General features: G+C 41.6%; 1 protein-coding gene across 3 annotated transcripts in view; it reads left to right on the forward strand.

Annotated features, from left to right (window-relative positions):
- The window catches only part of RGL1 (ral guanine nucleotide dissociation stimulator like 1), a 163,529-nt gene that overhangs the window by 82,908 nt on the left and 59,427 nt on the right, over window positions 1-21,194 (forward strand). For all 3 annotated transcript variants that reach the window (XM_077763256.1, XM_077763258.1, XM_077763257.1), the window contains one exon: window positions 15,205-15,282. In XM_077763256.1, the coding sequence (XP_077619382.1) occupies window positions 15,205-15,282 (78 nt within the window). The remainder of the gene's footprint in view (window positions 1-15,204; window positions 15,283-21,194) is intronic.

The raw sequence follows: 21,194 nt of genomic DNA on the forward strand, positions 1-21,194 counted from the left end.
CTTGACTGTCTCCCTTACTTAGTGACCATGTCTATGTTAACAGCTGAATCCTTAGAGGGGAATGGTTTGTGGCAGTAGGTGCCTAGGAACTATCTAACAAATAAAAAATGGTTTATATATTATTTATGTCTATTGTGAGCCTTTGCATTGGAAGGTACAACAGTGGGCATTACCCAGCATCTGCCTCCATTTAGTAGGATAGACTAAATAAATCTAAAGACTTGTACCATTACTGTCAAAGCAGTGAGGGCTCCATTTGTATTTTATTTTATTTTATTATTNCCCGACGCGGGGCTCGAACCCACGAACCGCGAGATCATGACCTAAGTGAAAGTCGGACGCTTAACTGACTAAGCCACCCAGGCGCCCCTCCATTTGTATTTTAGAAGACTATTTTTGGGGGGCACCTGGGTAGCTCAGTCAGTTAAGTGTCTGACTTTGGCACAGGTCATGATCTTACTGTTTATGGGTTCAAGCCCCACATAGGCTCTCTGCTGTCATTGCAGGGCCCACTTTGGATGCTCTGTCTCCCTCTCTGTCTTCCACTTCCCCACTCACTCACTCACATACTCTCTCTCTCTCTCTCTTTCTCCCTCCCTCCCTCCCACCCTCTCTCCCTCTAAAATAAATAGATAAATAAACATTAAAACAATTTTTTAAAAAAATAGGGCCACTTGGGTGGCTCAGTGGGTTAAGTGTATGACTTCAGCTCAGGTCATGATCTCATGCTTGTGAGATCGAGCCCTGCATTGGGCTCTGTGCTGACAGCTTGGAGCCTGGAGCCTGCTTCGGATTCTGTCTCTGTCTCTCCTCCACTGCACACGGTCTGCCTCTCTCTCTCTCAAAAAATCTAAATTAAAATATTAAAAATTTTTTCTAATTTTAAAAAATAGTTTAAAAAGACTATTTTTTTAGAGAAGTTTAAGGTTCATAGCTAAATTGTGTAAAGTATAGAGATTTCCTCCCACCCCCACACGTGCCCCCAATGTCAACATACCCCACCAGAGTGGTACATTTGTTATAATTATTGGCACATTATCACCTAGAGTCCATAGTTTACATTAGGATTCACACGTGATGTTGTACACTCTATGGTTTGAACAAATGTATAATGACATGTATTATAGTATCATACAGAAGAGTTTCACCGCCCTAGAAATCTCTGTGTTCTGCCTATTCATCTCTCCCTCCCTCGACACCAGTCCCTGGTAATCACTGATCTTTTCACTGCCTCCATAGTTTTGCCTTTTCCAGAATGTCATATAGTTGGAATCATACTTTATGTAGCCTTTTCAGATTGACTTCTTTCACTTAATAGCATGCAATTAAGGCTCCTCCATGTCTTTTCACAGCTTAATAGCACATTTCTTTTTAGTGCTGAATAACATTGCATTGTCTGAATATAATGGTGGGCAAACTGCTTATGACTCCTGTAGTCTTCACTTTCTCTCAAAAAATAAAACATTAAAAAACAAGAAATAAAAGGACATTGTTATATCCAAGGCCATCTAAGTTTTCTTCTATGTTATTTTCTAGAGCTTTTATAGTTTCATGTTTTACTTTTAGGTCTATGATCCATTTTGAGTTGATTTTTGTGAAAGACGTAAGGTCTGAGTCTAGATTAATTTTTTTCTTGCATGTAGATATCCAGTTGTTCTATCACTCATCATTTGTTGAAAAGGCTATCTTTGCTCCATTGTATTGCTTTTGCTCCTTTGTTGAAGATCGGTTGACTGTATTCACGTGGGCCTGTTTCTGGTTCTCTGTTCTGCTCTACTGATCTATTTATTTTCACTCATACCATAGAGTCTTGATTACTGTAGTTGTATACAGTAAGTCTTGAAGTCAGGTAGCATCAGTCCTATGACTTTATTCTCCTTCAATATTGAATTGGTTGTTCTAGATCTTTTGCCTCTCCAAAAATCCATTTCTCAATATCTACAAAATAACTTGCTGGGATTTTGGTTGAGAATGTGCTGAATTTATAGGTCAAGTTGGGAAGAACTGACATTTTGACCATATTGAGTCTTCCTATCCATGAACATGGAACATTTCTCTATTTAGTTCTTCTTTGATATCTTTCATAAAAGTTTTGTAGTTTAGCTTATGTAAATCTCTTCCTTTTTTTTTTTTTAAAGATTTATACACAAGTATTTTATTTTGGGTGAGGTGCAAATGTAATGTGTTTTTAATTTAAAATTCTGCTTGTTCATTGCTGGTGGATAGGAAAGCAATTAACTTTTGTATGTTAACCTTGTATTCTGCAATCTTACTATAATCACTTACTAGCTCCCAGAGGTTTTGGTTGTTTTTTTTTTTTTTTTCAGATTTTCCACGTAGATAATCCTGTTAATTATGCAAAGAAAGACAGTTTTATTTCTTTCTTCCCAATCTGTGTACCTTTTATTTCCTTTTCTTGTTTTTTTGTTTTTGCTTTTTGTATTAGCTAGGATTTCCAGTACAATGTTTAAAAGCAGTGGTGAGAGAGGACATCTTGCCTTGTTCCTTATCTTAGTGGGAAAGCTTTGAGTTTTTCATTGTTAAATATGTTACCTTTAGATTTTTATAGATGTTATTTATCAAGTTGAGGAAATTATTCCCTATTCTTAGTCTGTTGAGAGTTTTATCATGAATGAATTTTTGATTTTGTCATATACTTTTTCTGTATCTGTTGATATGATCATGTGATTGTTTTGTCATTAAACTGTTGATGTTATGGATTACATTAACTGATTTTCAAACGCTGAGCCAGTTTTGTATACTTGGAATAAATCCAATTTGATTACAGTGTATAATTCTTTTTTTACATTGTTGCATTTACTTTGCTTTTTTTTTGAGAACTTCTGCATCTATATTCATGAGAGATATTGGTCTGTAGTTTTCTTTTTATATAATGTCTTTGTCTAGTTTTGGTTTTAGGTGAATACTGGCCTTATAGAATGAGTTAGGAAGTAGTCCCTCCGATCCTGTCTTCTGGAGGATGTTGTAGAGATTGATATGATTTCTTCCTTAAATGTTGGTAGAATTTACCAGTGAACCCATCTGGACCTGATGCTTTTGGTTTTGGAAGGATATTGATTATTGATTCAATTTCTTTAATATAGTTCTATTCAGATTATCTGTTTTTTCTTACATGAGTTTTATGTAGATATGAATTTCTCACCTATATCATATTCCTTCTCTCTGAGGATCTTCTTTTAACATTTCTTGCAGAGCAGGTCTACTGGCTAAAAATTTCCTCAGGTTTTTGTTTTTGCTCATTTGAGAAAGTATTTATTTCACCTTCACTTTTGAAGGATAGTTTTGAAAAGTACAGAATTCTAGGTTGGTGGGGTTTTCTCTCAACATTTTAAATATTCCTGTTCACTTTCTTCTTGCTTAGCTTCTGAGAAGAACTTGGACATAATTCTGATTTTTATTACCTTACAGGTAAAGTGTTTTTTGTTTTACTTTGTTTGCTGTGGCTTTTTTCAAGATTTTTTTTCTTTGTCTTGATTTTCTGAAGTTTGAATATGATATGCCTAGGTGTGGTGTTTTGGGCATTCTTCTTGGTGTCTCTGAGCTTCTTTGATTTGTGGTTTTGTGTCCAACATTATTTTGGAGAAATTCTCATTCATATTCCTCCATTTTTCCTTCAAATATTGTTTCTGTTTCTTCTCCGTTTGGTATTCCCATTACACATATGTTATACCTTTTGTAATTGTCCCATAGTGCTTGATATTCTGTTTGGGTTTTTTGTTGTTGTTGTTTTTTGTTTTTTTTTGGGGGGGGATATTGTTTGTTTTTGTTTGTTGGTTTACTTTTCAGTTTTAGAATTATCTATTTTTATATTCTCAAGTGTAGGGATTCTTTCTTCAGTCATACCCATCAATTAATGGGTCTGTAAAAGGCATTCTTCATTTCTGTTACAATATTTTGATTTCTAGCATTTCTTTTCAATTTGTTTATTTTCATTCTCTGCTTACATTATCCCTCTGTCCTTGTATATTGTCTATTTTTTCCATTCAATTCCTTAGCATGTTATTTATAGTTAAAAAAAATTCCTAATCTGATAATTTTACCATTCCTGCTATATCTGACTCTGGTTCTGATGCTTATTCAGTCTCCAAAATATGGTAGGTTTTGTTGTTCTTGTTGTTTTGTTTTTGACTTTTAGCATGCCTTGCAATATTCTGATGAAAGGTAGATGTGATGTACCCATTAAAAGGAAATCAGTCTTTCATAATGTACTTGTATGGAGGAAAGGGAAGCATTCTATAATCTTATGATTAGGTTCAGTCTAACAATGAGCCTGTACCCCTGGACCATGAACTTCACCCATGCCTCTTGGTTGCTTTGTTGCTTTTTCTCCTCCCATCCCTTACGGAATGGGTAACTAGGGTGGGGGGACGTGAAGATGAGTATTTCCCTCAGCAAGGACTCCCCTATGACCTGGAGGGGTTCCTGCAGGAGTCCGTCCCTTGGACTAATATCCTCCCTCACCCCTGTCCACACATGATTTGGAACTGAACTAATGTTTTCCTTTAAAAAAAAAAAAGAAAGAGAGAGAGAGAGAGAAAGAAGAACTAGAGGAAGGTGAATTAGACTCCAAAAATATACCCCTGCTGTGGCTGGGCCCCTGACACTGTCACCTTCCACCAACCATGTTTTCTCAGGGTGGATTTTTGCTATTTGGCTCTCAGTAGCTGCCTCAGCTGGAAAGGGAAAAGGCAACTGAACAACTTATCCGCTAGCAGCTAAGGCTATTTTCTTTTGTCTGGGTAGATGAGACTCTGTCCTACGAATAAGTGTTCTTATGAACAGAGCACTCTGGTGTATTTCAAGATGGTTCCTTTTCACCTTCCCGTGGTAGAAGTATCAGGAGACATTTCTCTGATATTTTCACGGGAACCTGGTCAAATTCATGGAGGTAAAACTCACACAAGTGTGGCAGCCCATCTGTGACTAGGTCCCCCTGTAGTGTCTCTCTCTTAGTCCTGTCCACACTGTGCCTCCAGCAATTCAATTACAGTTCAGGTTTTCCTACCCTGGGACTGGTTCCCATGGAGATTTCTGTTGCGATAAGTTGTGATTCGTCGTATCTGCCTGTCTGTCTCTTCAGTTATGAGGAGCAGTGGTTTGCCCTGTGGCCTTACTGATGGATCTTAGAATAATTGTTCATTTTCCAGTTTAGTCAGCTTTTCACTTGTTAGGATGGAGTGGCTATTTGTAAGCTCTTTACATGCTGGGCTGGAAACTGAAAATTCTTTTTGCCCATTTTTGAATCATGTTGTGCAGTTTCTGACTGTTGAATCTTAAGAGTTTTCATATATTTTGAATAATAGTTCTTTATCATATATGTCTTTTGAGAGTATTTTCTCCTCCTTTGTGGCTTTATTCTCATTTTCTTGAGTGCACATCTTATGAGTGGAAAGCACATTGCTGGTTTCTCTGCTCAGCATCACTGGTCCCTTGTAAGAAAAGATATTTCTTTCCACCTGGAGTTGGTCATAGTAAACCTTCTTTCAAAAGTTTATAACACAAATACATTCAGCTCTCAAATGCTTTCTTAGCAAGAGAAACTAGGTAAGTATTTTGAGATGTTAAATGTCATTTAAAAATAATTTTTAATTTAGTTCTGGAATTAGACTATGTACTTGCCCAGTATTCCTAGATTAGACTATGCACTTGCCCCAAATTCTTAGGTACTCCTGGCATGCAGTGCTCATGAGGTTCCATTACTTCCCTCTGCTCTTTCTGGTCCAAGTCCAGAGGGCTATGAGCAGAGAGTTCTCAGGAGCAAATTCTGGAATCTAAACTTAGATTAGGGCCTCACAGCATCTTAACCATGATAACCATAAGTCCATGCCAGGTGCTGATGATCTCTTATACAGCAGTAACACTTAAATTAAATGTTACTCTTAAATTCATAATATGATTTTTCCCACATTTTTGTTTCTTCTGAAAGTTATTTAAATCTAACTTCTACCACTTACATAGGCAAGTTTTTCAAAATAATGCTTTATCATTCTCTTAATTTATTTTAGTAACTCCCCTCTCCAACTCACTACAAAATCAACTGGAAACAAATACAGTGGCTCACCTGTTGAGTCTTTTGTCCCACCATCCATGAAAAAGTTGAGATTTAGGGGTCAGTTGGCTCCAGCATGCTCATCCCATTCATATAGTAGGAAAGCTTTCAGGAAATCCTAGCATTCCTTTGTTTCCTTTTTCAGCTTAACATACAGACAAAACTGGATACCCTGCTAGGGTGAGAATTTCTTAGAAAATGAAAGCCATGTCTCACATTTGTGTAACGGCAGATGCGTTTAAATAGATTTTCTCTAGATTTGAATGTTGATGACTCCACAGGCAGGAAAACTCTTGGATGGTATAGATGTTATGGGTTTAAAAAAAAAAAAAGACAGCTTGCTGGAAGGTAAATCGGACTTAGATCTTATTTCCTATGACTATTGGGAAGATAAAAATATTTTCTGAAAGAAAAGATGATTTTAACAAGGGCTTTGAGAATCTTTGGGTATCAATGCTTCTAACGTTGAGAAGCGCATTGAAAACATTCTTCTTGAAAGGTCCTGTGCTCTTGCTTGTTCATGCTTTATCAGGTGAAGAAAAACAATTTAGCTCATAAAATGATAGAAGATATAACATTTGTAGTAATTTATATACCCATCCATGGCAGGCAGAATGATATCCCCCTCCCCCCGCAAGATGCCCTGTATTAATCCCTGAAATATGAATATGTTGGGTTCTAGGCAAAGCAAAATTAAGATGACTAATTAGCTCACCTAAAAATAAAGAGATCATCTTGGATTATCTGGGTAGCTCGGATGTAATCACAAGGGTTCTTAAAAGTGAAAGGTGGAGGCAAAAGAGGGAATCAGAGAAAAAGATATGAGGATGTAAACAGGATCAGAGAGATTCTATACTGCCGGCTTTGGAGATGGAAGTAGGGGACAATGAGCCAAGGACTTCAGGCAGCCCCTCGAAGCCAGAAAAGGCAATTAAATGAATAATCTTCTAGAGCCTCCAGAAAGGAACACATACTCCTGCTGAAACTGTGTGTTGGATTTCTGATCTATCCAACTATAAAACAATAAATTTGTGTTTAAGCCACCGAGTTTGTAGTAATTTGTTGTGGCAGCAACAGAAAACTAACACAACATCAATAAAAAATTTTTTGTCTAGTAGAGAAGTTCACAATTTGATAAAAATAAGGAGTCCTTGTCAGGGAGACTGACTCCAAAAATCTAATGCTCGCAGGCTGCTCAAGGAAGTGAGGGTCAAGGGTTCATTCCCCTTCACCTTTGTTCTTTTCAGTACATCATGCCCTGATGGGCCATGGCTCACACGCTCCGCTCTGGGAAGCACGGCAGGAAACAAAAGACAGGGCTTAGCCTCCAAATGACAAACACTGTTATTCTTTTCTCTCTGTAGCTACACCCTAACATTATGTTAACCAGAAAAATTTCATTCGATACTGTTTTAGAATTGCATCCAACCCCAATCACTTGAGGGAAAATGAAATAAGTTCTCCTCTTTGCTGGGTTGGTTGTCTTTGGTAAATCCTTATTTATTTTTGCCAAATGGATCCAGCTTTCACCCAGAAGCACTGTGGTAATTCTCTGTGGGAACGTGTGGTGATTGTAGAACCCTAGCTTAGCAGGCTGGTAGTGATGGTTCTGTTAAAGTAGACCCTGAAGGGATGTTGTCAAAGACTTCGCTTCAGGTCTTAGCCACACCAGGCCAGCTTTCTTTTCTTGAAATGAGATCAAAGTGTCCCTATGAAGTACCTTTTTTTTTTTAAATGTCACTTGGCTGGGGCGCCTGGGTGGCTCAGTTGGTTAAGTGTCTGACTTCGGCTCAGGTCACACACTTTGTGGGTTCAAGCCCCATGTCGGGCTCTGTGCTGACGGCTAGCTCAGAGCCTGGAGCCTGCTTTGGATTCTGTGTCTCCCTCTATCTCCGACCCTCCCCTGCTCATGTGTCTCTCTCTCTTTCTCAGAAATAAATAAAACATTAAAAATTTTTTTTAAATGTCACTTGGCTGACAGAGGGAGGACACACAATTATCCTTCTTTTGTAGAAAAGGATACCAAACTGCTCAGCAGGTTGTTTTTTTAATGTGCATTTGTTTGGAAACCACAAAATAAAACTGCCAAAAAAACCCTGAAAGGCAGGGTACATATACCTGAGTAGTAACTGGAATATATTCTGGTTTTTAGTCTAGCTTTGATCATCGAAAGCAGTGGTCTTGACCATTTTCTAGCAGTTCGTGGGAGGGATGGATCAAAAGTCCCTTTAGGAATCTACTAGAAACTATGGATCATCATCGATACAGAAAAAAAGCATATCACCAAATTTTGCGTACGGTTCAGGGATTCACAGACCTCCATAAGTTCATCCAAGGGCCCTCCAGGAGAAGGCTCCCAAGCATGAGGGATGGGACATGACACATAGGTGGCCATTATGAGTCAGAGGAGGGCAGTGCTCCTGCCTTACATCATGATGGGGCAGATAAGTATGGTTCTGAAAATTAAATTCCTTAATTTCATTAAAGTAAATTTAATGGTTTAAAAAAGGTGTATCTGAATCTTTAAAACTGAAAAGGACTATTTTTGAGTTCATTGTATCTTTTTCTTATCTCTTTTCTCATTTGACTTTTTTTTTTTAATGCATGTGTGTTCATATATGTGCAGGAGAGAACTTAGCCCTTGGGAATGACATATAAATCAATGCTATATTGAGTTTTTGTAAGCGTAGGGGAGAAAAGTACCTCTAAACATGACAAGATATCACAATCCTACCCTTGTACTCATTGTATGAGGTTTTACATAGAACATTTTGTAAGCTTCTGGACGAGCTCTGCAATAATGCCTATTGTGGTTGGGCGAAATGAGCTACGGCCTTGTACTGATTTGTTAAGGTTGTATTAATTCATCTTGACCCTAAGACAAATCTTGACCTGCCGACAGACTCTGTGGTGGTCAGAGTATTGCCGTCCCCTACCCCAGCCCCAGCCCTGTTTCTTCTGATGTCCTTCATTGTGGCTGCAGTCCCAGCAGGGCACTATCAAGATGCACTCACAGTTGAGTGTTCACAACTGCTACCTGCTAGAAGTGGAGGGAGGAGATCCTGACCGGCCACCAAGTTGTGGTGGCAGAAAATGGATCAGCGAGGAGAAATGGATGACAAGGTCTTGGAATGGAAAATAGAAGAAACCTTAAAGCAAGGGTGTGCAACCCATCGCACTTAACAAATAATCTTAAATTTGGATGGAAACCAGTTATAGCAAGAGAGACCTTTCGGTGTTCTTTCTCCAGAAGAACAGGAATTGTGAAGCCTTTGTCCTCTTGGCCCCCTCTTTAGACAATCGTGGGTTGGAGTTAGGGAAAAATTTTATGACTGTGGAGCATTTTGTAACTGTGAAGTGCAACAGAAATGCTAGATGGTTTTTGCTGTTAATGTTGCCTTAACTGTCAGGGACTGCTATGGAGGTGACATGGAGAATTGAAGGGTAACAAGGATGGAGGGCCCTTCACAGCACAGGCCTAGAGGGGAGGACAACAGCTCTTTCTGGGGCTTCTAGCTTTTTCTAATCATAGAGATTAGTGCCTGGAGAACCAGATCTAATGAGTGGAAAACGCATTGCTGGCTTCTCTGCTCAGCATCACTGGCCCCTTGCAAGAAAACAAAGTTTTTGCCTTGTTGTCTTTGACCTTTGTCTTCTCTTTGGATAACCAGCTCCATGGTGGTAACAAAACCTTTCCAAGGTGAGCTTGGTGGCAGTGACCCACTTTTGAGGTCAGATTTGGGTGGAGAGGTGCCTACAGTTAAGGATATTATTTAGAGTGATTAAAAACAACCCACTCACTGATCTATGGGATACAGTCCACAGCCTTAATCCAAGCTTCCTTGGTGTTCCAGACATCTGTTGGTTATTTCACCCATATCATTCTCCTGAGTCAAGGTCAGCTTCTGAACATTTTTCTCATACCTGACCTGTGTTCCTGTGGGTTGTTTAAAGAAAAATGCCTTGGACGCTCATAAGCTGGGGTTTATTAGAAGAGCAAAGACTCCCAGAGGGCCTTGAGTCAGCAACTTCATGTGAGGTCTCTCTTTCCTTTCCTTCTTCCTCTCTGTTCTTTCATCCACCTCCAGTAAGTTGCTTTTTCCCTTCTATTCCCTCCCCAGCCTTTCCTTTATTTACAGCAGTAGGTGGTATTCATCCATTCATTTAGCAAATGTTCATTGAGTGTCTACTAAGAGCAGGCTCCATTCCTGGCTCAGGGCATACAGCAGTGAGCAAGATAAAAGAATAAAACCAAAGTCCTCACCATGGCCTATCAAACCCTCATGATCAGTCCCTGTCACCTCCATGCCTCATCTCCTTTTCTCCCTTGACTTACTCCCTTTGCTCCTTTACTCCCTGGCTTTCTTGATATTTCTCAGGCATGCCATTCTGCCATGGCTCCCCACTCTGCTTGGAAGACTCTTTAGAGAGCTGTAGGGCCTACTCCCTCACTTTTTGGAGGATTTCACATCATTGTCAGGTTCACGTTGGGCCTTTTCTGAATACCTTGTGTGAAGTAGCCACCTCTGACCCTTGTATTATGTCTGATCACCCCTGCCTGCTTTAATTTTTTCCATTGCACTTTTCACTATCTGACTTAATATATATTAACTGATTATTATTTTATTATCTACCTCCCCTCACTGCAGCATATGCTCCATGAAAACAGGGGCTGTATCCCCAGTACCTGCACATAGGCCTTAACAAATACCATTGAATGAAGATTGGATGGGTGAAAAGAATAATGATTGGGGAAATGAATGAAAAGCTAAAAGTTTCAGACCTCAAAGAATGTATAATTTGGTGCATTGGAGACATAAATAAGATAACTCTAGCTTGTGTTCTAGTGGTGACTCAGAGACAGTTCATGTCTCTGCTCCACTTAGTGGCTGTGTCTTCAAGGGCCAATTACCTCAGCTCTCTGGGTTCTCTCTTTCAGCTCTCTCATTTTCTTGTTTGTGAAATATGAATAATAATAATAATAATAATACCATAGAGGATTCTTGTGGGAATTAAATGAAACAACCTATAGAGAGTGCTGAGCACAGGACCTGGCATGTGGTAAGCAGCCAGTAATTATTATCTGCCATTCTTATTGGGTCACTTGCTGGAATCCAATGGAGCCTGAAAAGATCTTCAGGATTATCCCCATCCTGGTCTGGTATTACTGAGACTTTTCTGTTACAGAGCAAAAATTAGAAAGTGCCTCCTTACCAGAAGGACTGTCTGTCCCTGAAGACAACTCTCTCTTAGGATTTTTTTGAGCCACAAATGCTTTTGTCCTCTCTTCAAACGTATATTAAACATTTCATTTGTTCAGATAGGCTCAAAACAATAATATGTATCCCCTCTGGAAATAACTCTTTCCTGTTTAAATATCAGCAACCAGTTAAACATTATGTTTGGTTTTTTCTTTTCTAGTAGTTTTTAAGCCTCAGTAAATAATTGCTTAAGACTGTACTTTAAGAGGCACCTGTAAATCTTTCTTTCGCCTTGTGATACAGGGAAAAGCATGTCAAAAGTCATTCTAACAATTTGTATTTTAATTTAAGTTTTATGAGTTACCATTTAGAGAGGGCTAGTTTCTCATTGGCAAGCCTTCTTAAGAGGTTGAAGCTTTGATCTTAAATCCGAGGGAGGCTTTGCCGAAATTGGAGGTGACATTGTTGACAGGTTTGTCTGTAGCTATTCTACTGCCATTAATTAAACACAAACACGCCCCTTTTATTTACTCCCTTGGAGTAAATGAATTGAACTTGACTTTGGTTTTTGATTGGAGGCTATGAGAGAGGGTCCAGGAAACATCAAAGAAACTCTCTTAATCTAGTAAAACTAACTCTCAAATGACCTAGCTTGAACATTAAAGAGTCCTTGATTCCTGTGCTGGTCTAGTTTCTTTTCTGTAAGGCGTTAATTCCCTTTAATGATAAGAAAAGTGCAGGGACAAATAATCATCCCCTCCCCGTAAAATTCCAGAGGGTTATAGGCTCTTTAATTTTATCTGCCTTCTGAAAGTCTCCTTTGTAAAACTGTATATGCATTTTTTCTTTTGTACTTTCATACTGCTTATGCCTTTAAGATCTCAGCTTTAATATCTTAGAACTTTATTTCTTTTGTATTTCAATTTTAGATTTTTTTTTTTATTACAATCCTAGATCTATAGGAATGAAGGCACAGACAGGTTAAGACACTTGTATAAGCAAAAAGCCAGATGGTGCCTTTGCAGCAACAAAATAGTTGAGTAGCCTTGTAGTTGAGAAGTCTGTTTTCATGTCTGCTTGGGAAGCCCCACCAGACGATTCATTTGCACCCAGACAAGTAGCCATCAGCATGCCTACTGGGAGCCCAGCACCATTTGAAGCACAAAAGAGTAGTGAGCAAAAGAGACAGCAATCCTATTCTCATGGAGTTTATATTCCAGTGGACAGTTAACACAAGAACTAAGTTATACAGTCTCCACAGAAGACTGTGGAAGAAAATACACACAGCATTATGGGGTGGCCAGGGGAGGCCTCACTGATAAAGTGACGTCTGAGCAGAGACCAGCAGGAGCTGAGGAGGGGTGCTCTTGGCGCGGGGGAGGGAGGAAGAGGCCACAGTGAGCACAGAGATTTGGAAGTAAGAGTATGCCGTGTGTGAATGGGGCAGCAGGGAGGTCAGTGCGGCCGAGGGAAAGTGAGTGGGTGTAGGAGAAAAGGTCAGAGGTGTCAGAGCAAGTCCTTGTGAGACAGGTATGACCTTGGCCTTTCCTCAGAGTGAGACGGGAGCCACGGGAGGGTTCTGAACCAAGCAGTGCTGTGACATGGTTTGCATTGAATGGGTTTGTTGTGGCAGCTGGGCTGGAACCAGGAGACTGGTTAGGTGGCTGTGGCCTTGATCTAGACCAAAGGTGGTAGTAGTTTGAGCCAGGGTGGAAGTGATGAGGAGTGTTTGGATTCAGGGTACATTATAAAGGCAGAGCCCAGAGGATTTCCTGCTGGACTGGATGGAGAACAGCCTGGGCACCTGGACCATGCATGCTTCACACGTGCTTTGCCTTCTTACTGATGGTCCTCATTGGTCTCCAAAGTGCCATCAACCAATCCTTCTGGTCATGATCGTGAATCGGTAGACGCTCTGATGGCTGAGAGCAATATATCCGTGGGGTCTTCCTGAGCACACATTCTGAACAGATGGTACCGGGTTAATTAATGAGAGCGAACATCACCCACCGGTGTGAGTTGCTTAGTCCTTCTTGACACCATCTGACTGGACCTGTGGCCTCACATTCTCAGAGGGGACCTGTATAGGTGCTTATGTCATCCCAACTGGCAGCTCAGCTCCGAGTCTGTAAAATGTCAGGAAAGAACACCGAAGTATGAGAAGCTACAGTGAAGACCAGGAAGAGGAAGATCAGGAAATTTGTAGAACAAACAGCAAATATCAGGAGCTCTTTCCCTTTCTATCTCTTGTAGCTTCAGTTGGAATATAAAAGATGCAGTATTTCACAGATAACCAGAGAGAATTAATGAACTAACATAGAATATGACCAAAACAAAGATTAAGTCCCACATTTGGTCCCTGAGGGCCGGCAGGAGAAGAATTTATGGATCTCTCTAGTCAGATAGGTGGAAGGCAGAGTGGCTGTCCCAGAGTCCCGCTCTCCACCCGCCCTGATCTTTCCTACTTCAATAAACCACAAAGTCTGTTGTGAGAGAAGACGAGTACATGGTTCACTCTGACGGTGGCCAAGGACAGAGCCAAAAAGTCTGTTTGTTTAGGAGAAGTCTTATTTCCCATCCCTGCCTTGCTCATATGGGCCTGAATAAATCTTAATCTAAGTTCTTATCTCAGGAAAAGCAGAGGGTGGCCGTGGAAGCCCTCTAAATAACAGGTGCGGGCAGAATGAAGAGGGCTGGGGAGGGCGGAGGCCTGTGGAAAATACGTTCAGGAGGCCAAGAAGTCCATAAGGCTGATGAGCTCGAGAAAGGAGCAGGTGGAGGGGAGGGGGGCCAATGCCTAAGGGTGCAGACTGGAACCTACTAGGATAGGGTGATAGGGAGACCAGATGGGCTGGCATTCGGTCAAAGCAGATGGTGGGCTTTTATTTTTAAAAGGATTTGTAAATCCTAGGAACAAGGAACATAAGGGTACTGGGGCCTTTAATCCCATTAGTAGAGGACAAAAGTGTTCTCTTTAAAAATGTAAACCTACCAATTATAGAATTTCTAGTATCAAAACTTCGGGACAGAGTACCAGCTTGTGAAATGCCAAGAAATCTCTGGATTCTTCATTGAGGGGAAGAGAGAAACTGCAGAAATAGGGGATTCGTTGTGAGTTACTAAAAAGCCTACTCCTCAAGAATTTGAAGTGTACATTTGGAAGCAGGCAAAATGTCATATATTTATACAAAAGAGCCTTGCTTACATATGGAGTTGGAAGAAGAGCTCACTGTAATTAGGGACCGATTCGTTATTTAGTAAATTTTGAGTGTATAATGAGACAAATTAAAAAATGGAAGCACCTGTCGCTTTCTAAAAAGTTGTCCCCCTGGGTCCCCTTCCCTAGTCCCCTGGCTCTTCTCCCGGTTGCACAGAAGTCCTGTTCTTCAGCCCTTCTCTCAGCCATTCCCTGGGGGTCCAGAATTACTTCCGTAAGCCTTCTCCTCAAGGACCCCTCAAGGAGCCCAGACTTGTGAGCATAGCACGGAGTCATCACTGGACGTGTGTGGTGGCACAGGTGTGAAGGCGGCCCAAGCACAGGCAGGGCCACACAGTCCCTTGGTAGATGGAGCAGAGGGCTGTGTCTCCTGTCCATGAGGAATCTACCATCTTTGCCCCTGTGTGATACCTGACCCTGCCGAGCAGGAAAGCCTAATTTCATCTAAAGAATTTCAAAGAAATGTTGAATATTAAGAGAAAGTTTTAAGTAGTGCGATTCATTGTTAAATCATTTTTTTGTTTAGACTATCCATATGCCCAATAAGTAAATATCAACATCTGTTTTTGATGCTATCTCAGAATTATTCTTTCTTTAATTATTTCTTCCCTTAATTATTCCTGAAAAGTGTAGCAGTCATCTCGTGTTTGGAAATGGAATACAGTTGCTTTCCAACACCACTGAGCGGGTATTTTTGTTTGTTTTGATCTGTAAAGGTATGGAAACCTGACAAGCCCAAACTGTGAAGAGGATGAAAGCCCCACTTCATCAGAGTCCAAGACGGTGATCCGGAAGTAAGTAAGCCTTCCCTCTGCATGACAAGCTCTCAGACAAAATTCTTATCTTAAAAGAATGTAATTCAGTAATGTTTTTTTATTCCTTTCTAATGTTGTCATGGTTTTTCCCATAATGCCTAAAATCATAGAGTTATATTTTGACTCTCCAGTGATAATTCACTTATTCATCCAATAAAAATGTATCAGGCATCTGCCATATGCCAGGCGCTGTGCTAAGGGAAACAGCTATGAACAAAATAAATCAGTCTCAGCTCTAATGAAGTTGGTATTTTAGTAAAGGGACAAGGAATGCACACAAAAAAGAGGGTAAAGGGGCTGGATCCTGACGGAGAGTTTGATTCAGAGAGGCTGCCAGGAGTGAGCCTTCTGATCTGGTGGCATTGGAGCAGAATGTATCCTGAATGGGGTACAGGCGAGGCTTTGTGAATATCCAGGCAGGGAAAATATGGAAAAAGCTCCAAAGCAGGAGCAGTGTTGGAGAAGCGGGAGGGAGATGAATGAGGCGAGAGCAGATGCCAAAGGATGAGATCTATAAGGTAGCGGGGGCTCCACAGCACATGGGGACTTGGAGGCCTCGGGCAGGATGTTCAGTTTTATTCTAAGGAACGTAAGAAGAATTTAGAAGGTTTTGGGAAGAGCAGTGCTATGGCCTGATTTATATTTCTAAAGGCTTGTGTGGATCTGTGTGGAAAATAGACTCTGGCAGTGGGATGGGGCAAGAGTGGCAGCAAGGAGCCTGGTTCGGGTGCTTACAAGGGTCCAGGTAAGGGGTGCTGGTAGCGTGGACTTGAGGAGGAGGAAGAGGGTGGCGGTGGTGGTGGTGGTCATAGTAGTAGTGGTGGTGGTGGTGGTAAGTAGTAGTAGTGGTGGTGGTGGTGGTGGTAGTCATAGTAGTAGTGGTGGTGGTGGTGGTGGTGGTCATAGTAGTAGTGGTGGTGGTGGTGGTGGTGGTAAGTAGTACTAGTGGTAGTGGTGGTGGTAGTAGTATGGTGGTGGTTACAAGTAATAGTACTAGTACTACTAGTAGTAGTGGTGGTGCTAAGTAGTAGTAGTTGTAGTGGTGGTGGTAAGTAGTAGTAGTGGTGGTGGTGGTAAGTAGTACTAGTAGTAGTGGTGGTGGTAGTAGTATGGTGGTGGTTACAAGTAGTAGTACTAGTACTAGTAGTGGTAGTGGTGGTGGTGGTAAGTAGTAGTAGTAGTAGTAGTATGGTGGTCGGGGTGGTAAGTAGTAGTAGTAGTAGTATAATAGTAGTAGTATGGTGGTCGGGGTGGTAAGTATTACTAGTAGTGGTGGTGGTGCTAAGTAGTAGTAGTTGTAGTGGTGGTGGTGGTGGTGGTGGCGGTAGTGCTATTAGTAGTGATAGTAGTAGTCGTAAAAGTAGGAGTAACTTGTAAAAGGAGCAGCCTCTTCAGAGATCTTGAAGGTGTTGCTGGCAGGTTGTACTGATGAAGTGGACAGGGCGTATGAGAGGAAAAGAGGCCAGGACACCTCCAAGGGTTGTGGTGTGAGCAACTGATAGAATAGAACCTTGGCTTTATGAGAGAAGAAAGACTGGTGAAGAGGAGCGGGTATGGTGGGGAGCACGCGTCAGTGATTTCGTCTGAGACATACTAATTTTGAGATAGTTGGATGAGTCTAGATAGTTGGAAGTCGGGACCGGAGGTGTAAATCTGGGCATCCTGAGTTTATACATGGCGTTTAAGGCTAGAGGGCTAGGTGTGCCCTCCTGGGAACAAAGGTAGATAGAGAAGAGGAAGGTCCCAAAACTGAGCCTTGGTTCTTTCCTGTATTTAGAGTTAGGAAATTAGAGGGTCCAGCAAGAGGAGACTGGAACACAGCAGCCAGTGGGGAAGAGAAGAAAGAAGAAATTGTGTCCAGAAGATGAGCAAAGAAGGAGTTTGGGGGGCGAGGGGCTGTGACCAGTTGTATCTAATACTGCTCAGACATCAAGTGAGAGGAGCCTGGGAAGCAACTATGGTGTTTGCAGCATGTTGGTCTTTGGTCCTCGTGACAAGTGCAGCTTTGGTGGATGGAGGTGGGGGTCAAGAGAAGACAGAAATTTGGAGGAGTTTTGCTGTAAGAGAAGAGAAAGGGGCGGGAGGATGATCTGGAGCCAAGGAGAGTTTTTTTCTGTGTGTGTGTGTGTGTGTGTGTGTGTGTGTGTGTGTTAGAACCAGGTGATAGTTGATCTGATGAGAATAATGTGGGAGGCACTGAAGAAAAAGGGGGGGGTGCAGGCCACTACAGGAGTGATGTTCTTGAGTGGATGAGACATATGCCAGGGCGCTTGAAGGTACTCTCAGTAAATGTTCATCTTGGGGCCAAAAGTCCAGGCAGTTAATGCCATGGACTATTTTATCTCCTCAGAGGATCGACTGATGGAATCCTTTCTTGAGAAGCCAAGGATGTGAAGGCAGAAAATTGAGCATCTTTTTAAGTCCCGAGTTAGGGAGTTTTATTATTTTATTGGATGGGCCATAACCTTCCAGAAAACCAGTGTAGATTTTTGATTGTCAAATGCAAGATGTGGTGAGCAGAACACAGACTTTTATTCTGAGGGGTTTGGAGAGGCTTCTTGGAGGAGGTGACATTTGGAGTAGGCCTTGAAGGAGGGCGAAGATGGTGGTGGTAGGACCATCCACGCAGAGGGAACGGTGGAACCCAATCAGGGACACGCAGTGTGTGTGACATTTTGGAAACAGCACAGAACCGGTGTGGCTGCATCGTGGTGGTATCTGTACCAGGATGAGGGGAGTTGTAGAGCCGAACTCTCATGGAGGGGGTTAGTTCTCCCAAGAGAACAGGACCATCCCTGGTAAGCAGTAGACAGCCCCGAGAGGCTTTTGTAGGAGGGAAGCATTATAATCAAATAGGTGATCTGGGGCATGGCTTAGACTTACGGACTTCTTACTTAGCGTGAGGTCCGTGCGCCAGCAGCATTGGCGCCGCCTGGAAGCTTGCTAGAAATGCAGGATCTCTGGACCTGGATTAGACTCTGCATTTCAGGAAGACCCTTGAGTGATTCTGCATATTTTAAGGTTTGAAACTCATAGTATTAGCAGTTTCGTTGTACAGTTGTTTATCCACAAAAACTTAATTGAAATAGTAATTTTTTAAAAAGCATTTTAAATTAAAAAAGTTTTGATGTTTATTTTATTTTTTTTGAGAGAGTGAGAGAGAGAGCATGAGCAGAGGAGAGTCAGAGAGAAAGGGAGACACAGAATCCGAAGCAGGCCCCAGGCTCTGAGCTGTCAGCATAGAGCCCGATGTGGGCTCAAACCCACAAACTGCAAGATCATGACCTGAGCCGAAGTCAGACGCTTAACTGACTGAGTCACCCAGGTGCCCCAGAAAAGAACCTTTTTATATATGAATATTTTAAAGCCTAAACAAAAGGAGAGAATTGAGTGCCAACTTGTCAAGTGTAACCTCCACCTGTGACCACATTCAGAAATAATTATGTTTTTATCCACAAATTGTGGAATTGAGTCAGATCTGGAGCTATATCATTCAGCTAGCCGCCAAGGAGAATAACAGTCTGAAAAATAGCCAGAGCTTTTGTGTTTCCCAGGGAGTGTTTTGAGATTAAATAGATTTCTGGGAAGTAGCAAGTTAAAGAAAATTGGTTTGTACCCTAGATGTGAAGAATCATGCTCATTATTTTAAAGTCCTATTATAAAACTTCATTGAACTTCATTGTACGCCAGGAACAGCGATGTGGGTGAAACTCCAGGATAAGCTGTTTTAAAGGGCTTTGCAGTTTTAAGCATATGAGTCCTTAACAAAGAGCTTCACATAGAACTCCCCTGAGGGGTCCATCATCTGGGGACAATGGTCCTTTCCTAAAGCCTCACAATGAATTGGTAGAAAGTTCTTGACCCTTTTCCTCAGACTGACTTGCCTTAAAAAAAAATTATGCCTGATGAAAATGTGCTACTTTATCTTATAATGGACCACTCTGTCCTCCAAATGCTGGAATGCTAAAATCCCTTCTCTCTGCTGACCTCTTCCTTCCTTCCTTCCATTTTCCTGCTTTCTGGCTGCTTCCTCTCCCCCACCCCACTTCTCCCTGTATTATTTTTCATCTCATTTCACCATTATCTTTTCCTTTTTCTAAAGTTACCCTTCTCCTAACCATTTCTGTGGCTGGAGAGGGTCCTTGCTCTGTCTTTCTGAGAGAAAATCGGGGAAGCATCTCCTTCATTCCATGTGTAGCATACTGAAAGTTCCTCCATCATCACAGAGCTCTGCATCTGTCACGTTAGCAACGGCTGAAGGTGTCCTAATGGCTGATGCATGTGTAGGAGATCTGGCTCTACAGCAGTTCTCAGTGGGCTGGTTTTGTCCCCAGAGGATATCTGGCAATATCTGGAGACATTTTTGTTGTCTTAACTTGATGGTGGGTGGAGGATGCTATTGGCATTGGGTGGGTAGAGGCCAGGATTGCTGTGAAACATTCTATGGTGTGCCAGACAGCACCGCCCTCCAAGAAAGAATGACCTGCCTCGAAGTGTCGATAGTGCGTAGGTAGGAAACGCTGCTCTGTGGCCATGAGGCTGCAGTCCCGAAGTGAAAACCCTCTTTAGTTATGGGAATCTAGATCTGTGTGAAAATAGGACCATGCTTATTTGGGGATTTCTCTATTCACGTCCTGCCTTGTACTGAGGAGAATCAAATGCCGAGGTGGCCCAGGAGCCAGCGTCATAGGAGGTGAAGGGCCTTGAGTGAGAAGCCTGGAGAATACAGATTTGAGTCTCTCTTCAATTGCTGTCATTTCCCTGCTAGATGACCTAGTCACCTCACCTCCCTCGGTTCTGCTTCTTGACCTGAAAAGTGAAGTGCTCGGGATGTATGCTCTCTGAGGCCCTTTCGAGTATAATGACATGGAGGATAAAACTTATTTAGCTTTCTCTTCATCTTTCAAAAATGAAAATGAGTATCAGAAACAGAGATATGACCCCAATATTATAATGAGCTTTTGAGAGATACCCTGGACTGCTTTTTTCGGTCAGAGGGGCTGTGCACCCAGCTCTGATGAAAGAGGAAAACAAAATAGATGGCTTCTTTGATTTGCTTGTTATGAGTCATGACATCGTAACTGGTTGCTGTGTTCCCCAGCACAGAGATGAGCTACACACACACAGCATTGCATTGTGGGGTCTGGTGAGAGGGGCACAGTGCACACTGTTCTCCTTTGCCATGAAACTATCTCCTAGTGATTTCAGGTGGGAAACAGATGGTGGGAATTCAGTAACTTTCTAAGAAGTGAACATCCTGTTTTAGGGCAATGCCTTCAGTTCTGCAGATGGGGTACGGTATGGGTGGGGAATCACTACTGAAAAATCCTCCACTATTATTTGGTTTTTCTGTTTTCAATGTAAAGCATAGAGCAAGGCTTCCATTTCATACAGGGTCCCAAATCCCAAGATAACAGTCTTCCCTGTATTTCTAAATATGGATCTAATCAACCTTTTGGAGGATGAAAGAACTTAGAAGAAGGAAAACGTGGACATACAGATGGAACAGCCCAGAGGAAACACTGGCGCCTTGGACCACAACCGAGTGGTGTTCTTCATGAATTTCAAAAAGTCTCAGATTGTGCTGTGACTCCCACTTGTAATTCCAGTCCTGAGTGTGCCCAGCTCAGGCTTTGTGCAATATCGGGAACCTTTACAGTTATCTAGCCAAAACAAGAATTCCTTCAGTTGCAAGGAATTCAACGTCCAAGGCCTCTCTCCCTAGATGCTGGAATCTGCCACACAGTGATTTCTGATGTTAGCACCAGAATACTGTATATAATAAGGCATATCATGTTTATTTCTACAATCCCTAAACTTGCCACTATTTGGATATCAGGAAACTCACTTCCTGTGACAGAAGAAAACATCTCTGCCCACGTTCATTCCAC

This window comes from Crocuta crocuta, unplaced genomic scaffold, assembly GCF_008692635.1.
Source record: "Crocuta crocuta isolate KB4526 unplaced genomic scaffold, BGI_CrCroc_1.0 scaffold3, whole genome shotgun sequence".
Taxonomy (NCBI): Eukaryota; Metazoa; Chordata; class Mammalia; order Carnivora; family Hyaenidae; genus Crocuta; species Crocuta crocuta.